The 8,208-nt window shown below is 38.7% G+C and overlaps 1 protein-coding gene across 1 annotated transcript in view; it reads right to left on the bottom strand.

Annotated features, from left to right (window-relative positions):
- Nucleotides 1-713: 713 nt before the first annotated feature.
- Nucleotides 714-8,208, bottom strand: part of LOC149287973 (membrane-bound glycerophospholipid O-acyltransferase 2-like) — a 30,264-nt gene continuing 22,769 nt past the window's right edge. Inside the window, exons 6-12 of the mRNA XM_089492304.1 lie at nt 8,006-8,135; nt 4,930-4,990; nt 3,203-3,331; nt 2,468-2,576; nt 1,728-1,860; nt 1,044-1,195; nt 714-855 (exon numbers count right to left, since the gene is read on the bottom strand). Coding sequence (XP_089348430.1) covers nt 714-855; nt 1,044-1,195; nt 1,728-1,860; nt 2,468-2,576; nt 3,203-3,331; nt 4,930-4,990; nt 8,006-8,135 — 856 coding nt within the window. The remainder of the gene's footprint in view (nt 856-1,043; nt 1,196-1,727; nt 1,861-2,467; nt 2,577-3,202; nt 3,332-4,929; nt 4,991-8,005; nt 8,136-8,208) is intronic.

Genomic DNA, 8,208 nt, shown 5'->3' with positions numbered 1-8,208 from the left:
GCATTCATGTAAGCTATATAAACATAAGACATTTTCTGCAGCAAGCTGCAGTTTTAAAACGCTTAAAACATTTAATTCTTTTGGAATCCTATATAGTCTTTGTTTCACAAGGAGAACTGTTTCTCGTACCAATACAAACCATCCCCCCCCCCTGCTCCTTTAAGCACATGATCTAAGGATGTCAATGTAGACCTTTTTTTCTTTCATTCAGGGTGTCTGCAGCCAGGTTTCCTTGGAAACCTGTTCTCTTTGCCTAGTTGAAAACTATCACTGTCCAACAGAATTGCTTATAGCTTAGTTGCAAGTAAGATGTATAGTTAAAAAGGTATAAAAAAATATGTCATTTTACGATTATTGCTAACAATAAATATCTAAAAAATAATTAAATTAAGCAATCATGGGATTCAACTTTCAATGTCTCCAGAAACACCATCTGGCCCAGTGAGCTACAGGAAGCAGGAAGCGTTGTTTAACTGTTCACTGCAAACTTTCAAACCGTTCTTCAATCTCAGAACTTTCTCCTACAACTTTGTTCTCCGTAAGTCACTGTCACATTATCAGTTATTCTCTGGAAGTAAGAAGCTCTAATCACCCACTGACTGCATGAAACTGTCCACTGGACTGTCAAACTTGTTATTCGGAGGGAGAACCGTGGTGGAACCCAGAGAGAAGACGTCTCCAAGGCAACAACGGGCAAAATAAATGTCTTTGTTTCAGGATTCCTTCTTTAGATGATTATAGTTCCGGTCACACTCTGGTTTAGTGAATCCTTCAACTTTACTGTGAAATGTCTTGTTTTTTGGGAGAATTAGAAGCACCAGAATTGGGAGGATGTGGAAAGAAAATCGTACAGACCTAGAAGAACAATTTGAAAAGGGATTAACAGCCACCATCTAGTACTCATCCACTAGACAGTAATCATCCAGTACTCTGGTTAGGTCTGGTGTTTTTTTCTGCTTTTTTTTTTTTTAATTACCGTTCTTGCTGAACATTCTCTTTTTTTTTTTTAATTTATTTCGAATGTCCCCTGACCCCAGTCTTACCTGTATAGCTGCAGTGATTGTCCAAGCTCCAGCAATAGGAAGGGTGCCACAGTGTAACTCATCGCTACCTGTGTACACAGCCAGGTCCCAAAACCATACACCGCCCTGCTTAATGCTGTTGCTTGAAACCATGGTCGTATATTGCTCCTCACCTGGGACAGGATCATAAAGGGTTACCAACATAAAAGTTATCCTTCCCTCACACGCCTGCTGTAATGGAAATAAAACCTGTATGGCACCCCCAACCACCCCCCAACCTTTCCTCTCCCAGTTTACTAAAACAGGTTTCATCCTCTTTACTACATCAGAAGTCTATTTTCCACCTAATGAGCCATAAAATGTCTGCCTAATTTCTCTCCAAGTATCACGAAAGCAGGATGTGTGTATCAAGTTGACTGTCTTCATGAAAGACATTTTCAGAACAGGTCAGCTAACTTTTTTTCCTGTTGCTTGGGAGGTGTTTTTTTTAAGTGATGTTTCATGCAGGTCATTGTTTGGAAGTCACTAAGGCTGAAGAGTTAGGGGGAGAGGACACAAAGGACATACTATATTGTGAAAGCAATGTTTATGCCCATGTCTCTTGCTTATGTGACTAAGCAAAAATAGAATAATGAACATTGTCCATTGCTTCTGCCAACAAGCCTGTTTCACTCCCTCTAACTGCTTATTCTAAGCCCGGCTCACCCTGCGAGCAGCTAAAGTAATGGGAACAGCTGTGAGGAAAGTGAGGTAGTATCCTGGATGTACTCCATGCCAGACTGCCGACAATGCGAAAGTGGTCAGTAGTGGGTTATATGGGCTTCGGTCATAGCAAACCCTATGAAAGAAAGATGTGTTAAAAGGGCATTTCAGGAAAGAAACACAACATGGTAGCACCATACCGAATAGAGGTGTTTTCAATCTGCTTTGGTCACACACCCCAGACATTCCTATGGGATATTGAAAGGTTAAATCTGCTCTACAGTTGGGTATAAATTATGGCCTGATTTTCCATAAGGAGGACTCTAGAGGTCACATAGGAGGACCATCTGTTGGTATTTTACCGCATCCATTGGCAATTATTTTTGGTTTCCTTTTGCTCATACACCTTTTCCCTGAATACAAAGCCTTCAGAAATGTTACTTTCTCTGCCTAGGGTTGTCAGAAACTTAAATATGTGGCATAGCACAATCATTAGGTAAAGCAAATGGTCATCTGAAAAATGAACAAACATATATTGACACATAAGACAAAGTGTATTCCATTTCAAGTACCGTGAACATGTCCCCGTAATTTATACTTAACTCTTTTAACCAGACTGCAGTTTGTATGTTCCAATTGTCAATAAATGTCTTGAAACTGGAAGCTGTCTGTAAAAGCGAGTAAGGAGAAAAAAAGTGTTAAAAATTAAGGAATATTTCCATTTCATGTTTAAATATGGATACCTCACCTCAATTTTCATTATATCAAGATTGGACAAGCGGTCCCATTTTTCTGTTCCATCTTCAGAAAACCCATTAAATCCAAAGCCAGCAGCATTGTTTATGGCATCTGCTGCTCACAAAAAGAGAATCAACATATAAATATGTATTTTACTGTCAAAACCCATACTATATAATTATAAGAGATATTTATAATTTCTTTTTGCCTTTAACACTGATCCCCAAGTATCCCCAATATTTTTTACATGGGTACCTGTCAGGAACTGATGTATCTACTTGTGAAGAACTGCTAGCACCCTACTCTTCCTGAGACATTGAAAGACCAATACTGGAAAAGCTCAGTCCCAGAGCATCACTACTTTCCTTGCAGGCTACTTTGAAAATCATTATCATGTAAAACTAATTTCCTTCCTCTTCAGTGTCACATTTATCAGTATTCTGATGATCACATTTATTTATTTTTTACAAATTGCTAGTGCAGAAGTTCTAGGGAGCTCAGACTCAATAGTCTTGGTACTTGAGTTCCAAGATTCTATGTCTGAGCAATTGATCAAGAAGACTAATCTGTAGCTCTCCTATTATTGCTTTGGAGATTTAACTCATCCAGTTTTTCAAAATTTTAATTATTATACTAACAGTGAATAACACAATTCAAATTTTAAGGATTTTGTTTATGATTCTTTTTAAAACTTTTTCCATTCTGTAGAAAACTTTAGTCAACAGTTCATGAAATCTCACCTAGAGTCCAGGCAAAATAGTACTTGGGTCTCCTGGAAAATGCAGCCAGATACAGATAGAAATAGTGATCAATCAGAGAGTGGTGTGGGTCATCTGATAGTATGAAGCGTTTTGACAGCATTAGATGAGCTGCCAGGAGGAAAGAGCAGAGACACAATTTCTTGCACACTGCAGCCTGATGGAACGACAAAGACGACTCAGAGTAAAAAAACAATGTAATATTATGCTCTCCTTCTGTTAATGTACGTTGGTAAGTTGTGCAATCAATATAGCAACCAATGGAATGTTCCTGTTGCAGAGGTCCCAAGTTTAAAAAATGGGCTTCAGGGAGATTTGTAAGGGGTCTGGTGGTGAAGAACCTAGAAGCTGGAAAGACTTAAACGCTGTCAAAAATGGCAAAGGACACGGTTGTGTCCAAATTTGCATATAACAGAAATACTACGTTTCTATGCTACAATATGGTTATGTGTATGTTTTGCCTGATTATGTGTATTTTTAAAATTTGTTTGTTTGTTACTTCATAAAATAATATTCCTTGTGTTTTAAAACTGTTAGAAATGCACTGCTCCAATTTTGTTAATTCGCACGAAAGTACAAAAGCGAGAAAGGTACCCCCAAAGAAGTGAACAAAATTGGACAGAGAGCTCTGAATTTTTGTTTGCATTTATTTGCCTTTTCACTCTCACGCTGTCTCTTGTACATCCTTACTCACTCTCTCAATTTCTCCCTACCTTCTCCGCTGACCAATTGGGTGTCCATGTCTCCTTTTTTTTACAGCTCCGCTTCTTCTCTTGTCTCTTCTTGTTCCTCTGTCTTTATCTGCACTTCCCTGGTATCAGCTGGCGTTAACCAGGCTTCCTGGAAAGTTTCTTCAAAAGGGCGGAGCCTCTGTGCCCACCCTCTCCCCTGATTGCAGGAAGGGGAAGAGGCTATCCCCGTGGCGCACACCGTGGCGTCACCGTTTTGTGGAAGTACTCAAAGACGCCAGAATAATGCAGACAGATTCCCTGAGAAAAACAAGTACAGAAAAGTTTTTTGCTTTCCGCTGTCTACAATATTCTGGCCTCCTGGGGTACTTCTTCAAAAGGCCGGACCCAACGCACGCTCCATGGGGCCTCTCTCATGTTCCAACAATTGGGAGAGAGGATGTGCACGGAGGCTCTGAACCTTTGAGAGGCCTGGTTAACTGAGCTGATACAGGGTAGAAGCGGGCGAAGAAAGAAGACAGAAGAACAAGAAGAGACAAGAGAAGAAGTGGAGCTGTGAAAATGTGGACACAGACGGCAGAGAGACATTTAAAGAGATCGTGCATCAGGGATATTCTTGCATGCATCTCTGGGAGACTTTGGACCTCTGCTGTTGATTTGCTCCACTTTTATCATTTTATCTCTATATAAATAAACCCAATGTCTTTAAAATTAACTTTTTTTAAAAATTAGAATGTAGACCTGATAGTATTTTGGCACAAGCAAATCTGAAATGTAAATTTGGTCCTCTACGCATATGTTAGTTTAAAAATAATCATATCATTTTTGGCAATTATTTGCCATAGAATAATATATAGTTGACAAAAAAACGTAAAATATGTGCTTTCTTCAATCTTTTAAACTGCACAATTGGCATGAGCTGGTTTAGACTGCAACGTGTGGTGCTATATCGGCAGAAGGAACTATATGCTGCATACATTAGGTTATATTGGACTATGCTAGCTTCCTGGATTACAATACATGTTGCACAAAACAGATGTCGGATATTTGAGCAATACATGTGTTTTCCTGTAGCAAGTTTCTGTTGCAAAAAGGAAAATAAAAAAGGTTAACAAGAAAAACACAAGTAGGGAAGTGTAAGCTGATAATGTACAGTGTGCGTAAAGGTTTTATTGGACACATGCGAAATGTCACTCACAGAGTGCAATACATAACACGCAAATACATTTGGAATACTGTTTCACATGTATTTTAGATAGCACAGGCACATACAGTATGTCAAGATGACGTAAATGCTTATATGCCTTTGAATTGTTGCACACTTCTATTCTGAAAGAATCAGTGCTGGTCATATTAAATCACTAAAACTGAAAATAAGACTTAATTATTTTGAATTGCTTCTTCTATACATAGCATGCTTAATACAGAATAATACGTTTTAAACTTGTATACACCAACAGGTGGATAGATTGTAGCCTGCTTCAAGATTCAAAGCAATGGCAAGTCTTGGGTTGGTGCACATTACTAGGGTGATCACTCAGATGCCTTTAACTTAATTATTTAACAAGTTAGAAATATTTTCAATATAAAATTGAATAAGCATTAGGAAAAAGAACTCAAGGACAATATTACGAAATGATAACAATGCTAAGCACAGCAGCTGAAATTACCACAGCGATGAATAAACAAAACAAAAAAACAACATAACTCATACATAGTTTGTAGTATATCAATAAGTTAAATAATGTTATTCTTTCTGTGTACATAGCAATCTTGTTACAAACAGGTAAATGTTGGGCAACCACCATAACAACAAATGGTATGCTCCTGCTGATTGCGCTGTTTTCATGACCAGAATTGTTCTTATACAGAACCACTATTGTCTAATATTATTTGTTTATTGTAACCTCCAGGGCAATATAAACCAGTCTCCCGAATACTGACATTATAATATTGATGCTGTCATTTCAGTTGTTTTTTTACATAAATATATACACTATATGGACAAATATTGGAATTCCTGACCATTACACCAACAGGGGCTTTTATGATATCACATTCTAAATACATACACATTATATATATACTATAACAGCTTCCACTCTTCTGTGAAGGCTTTCCAGAAGCTTTTGTAGTGTTTTGCCCATTCATCCAGTATAGCATTTGTGAGATCAGCAAAAACTCAAAATCTTGTGAAAGCCTTTCCAGAAGAGTGGACGCTGTTATAGCTGCAAAGGGAGGACCACAACTTCATAATAATGTATTTAGATTGCAATGTCATAAAAGTCCCTGTTGGTGTAATGGTCAGGTGTCCCAATACTTTTGTCCATATAGTCAGTGGCATAACTACAGGGGTCGCAGCAGTTACACCTTCAATGGGTCCTGTCTCTCTAGGGGGGCCGGGGCGGCCCCTGTAACCACTTGTTCCTGTCTTCTCGTATCAGTTTAAAATTGTTCAGAAAGGGCCCTTCTGACCTGGACCAGTTGGGGGCAAGGGGCAAGGAAGGCACAGAAAAGATGTTTGGGGGCAATGATGGCACAGACAAGCTGTTTAAGGGGTATGACAAACTGGGGGAAAGATGGCACAGGCAGGCTGTTTGGGTCAATGGTGTCTCCCACAAGCTGTTTAGGGCAAAGGTGGCACTGTGAAACATGTTGCTTGGTGAAGTTGGGGTCCCAGGGCAATTTACACAACAGGGCCCTGTGGTTTGTAGTTTTACCCCTTCATATAGTGTGTATATACTACTAATATTGGAACCCATGGTAAATGTGAGCAAAGAAGGGTGTGAAAAATTGTCTTTATTGTTTAACCCTTTGATCTTTTCTTCAACAAATACACAAAAACACTCTGCTCTCATGGATATCAAACCATTGAAGACACAAAACATAAAAAAAAATAAAAAATGTTAAACATACGTGTGGTGCAATTATTGGCACCCTTATGAATTCATAGGAGAAAAAATATATTTAAAATATATCACCATTGGTATTTTACATTTTTTTTAGTACACCTTTGTGACTAGGAACAGGAAATTGTTCAACCATGCCTTCCTGTTTCACGGGGTATAAATATTATGTAACATATAGGCCAAATTCCCTTAGTCATTCATCACAATGGGTAAGACAAAGGAATACAGCTGTGATGTGTGGTAAAAGATTGTTGAGCTTCACAAAATGGAAAATGGGTATAAGAAAAAAGCAAACCCATTGAAAATGCCCATTTCCTCCATCAGGAAAATAATTAAGAGGTTCCAGCCAACTGGAAATCTTATGAATCCACCTTGAAGAGGAAGTGTTTCTATACTGTCTCAACTCACTGTGAAGAGGATGTTTTGAGTGGCAAAAAATGTCCAAGGATCACAGCAGGAGAATTGCAGAGGTTAGTTTCTTCTGGGTCAGAAAGTCTCCAAAATGACAATCCAACATCATCTACATCACCAGAAGTTGTTTGGAAGCGTTTCAAGAAAAAGCTTCTACTCTCATCCAAAAACAAACTCAACTACTGGAACCCAACTAGATCGGGTTCTATGGTCAGATGAAACCAAAATAGAACTTTTTGGCAATAAGCACCAGAGGTGGGTTTGGTGCACACAGAGAGGTAGCCATATGGAAACGTACCTCATGGTGGTGGCTCTTTAATGCTTTGAGGCTGTTTTTCTACCAGAGGACCTGGGCATTTTGTTTTGATATCCATGAGTGCAGAGTACTTTTTGTGTATTTTTTAAGAAAAGGTCATATTTATCAAGGGTGCCAATATATATATATATATATATATATATATATATATATATATATATATATATAATTTCCCCCCCCCCCCAACCTTCTTTTTTTGTACCAGGATATAACACACAGGTGAGTAGATAGATTGCCAACTCCCTCACACTAGATATCAGGAACTCCCAGTTCACCTCCCACTGGTATGCAGGGTAGATTAGGAAGAATGGTCCCAGAAAATGACATTTGAGCCTTTCTTTAGCAGTGAATGTCACTGTCCTCAGGAATTCATTTTCTGTAAACAGCAATAGGCTATCCTAAAGGGCCCAGGTTTGTGAACATGGCCAGGTGTCTAATAAAATAAAAGTATGCTACATACCCCTGGGTTCTTCCATTTTTCAGCCCCTTGAATGAATATCTGATAATCATTAAATGAGCAAACAGGACCAGCCAAGAGACCCAGGAATCCCAAAGTATAACTGAAGTAGGTGAGAATCGGTGGGTATGACCTGGAGGCAGAGAAATAAGAGTATTAGAGCCTAGGAAAGAAAGAGGAAAGGGGCAAGAAGAGGAAAATAAACT

The sequence above is a fragment of the Sceloporus occidentalis genome, unplaced genomic scaffold (assembly GCF_023333645.1).
Source record: "Sceloporus occidentalis isolate IW3139 unplaced genomic scaffold, rSceOcc1.0.p SCAF_55, whole genome shotgun sequence".
NCBI lineage: Eukaryota > Metazoa > Chordata > Lepidosauria > Squamata > Phrynosomatidae > Sceloporus > Sceloporus occidentalis.
This window is presented reverse-complemented; position numbering and strand designations above follow the sequence as displayed.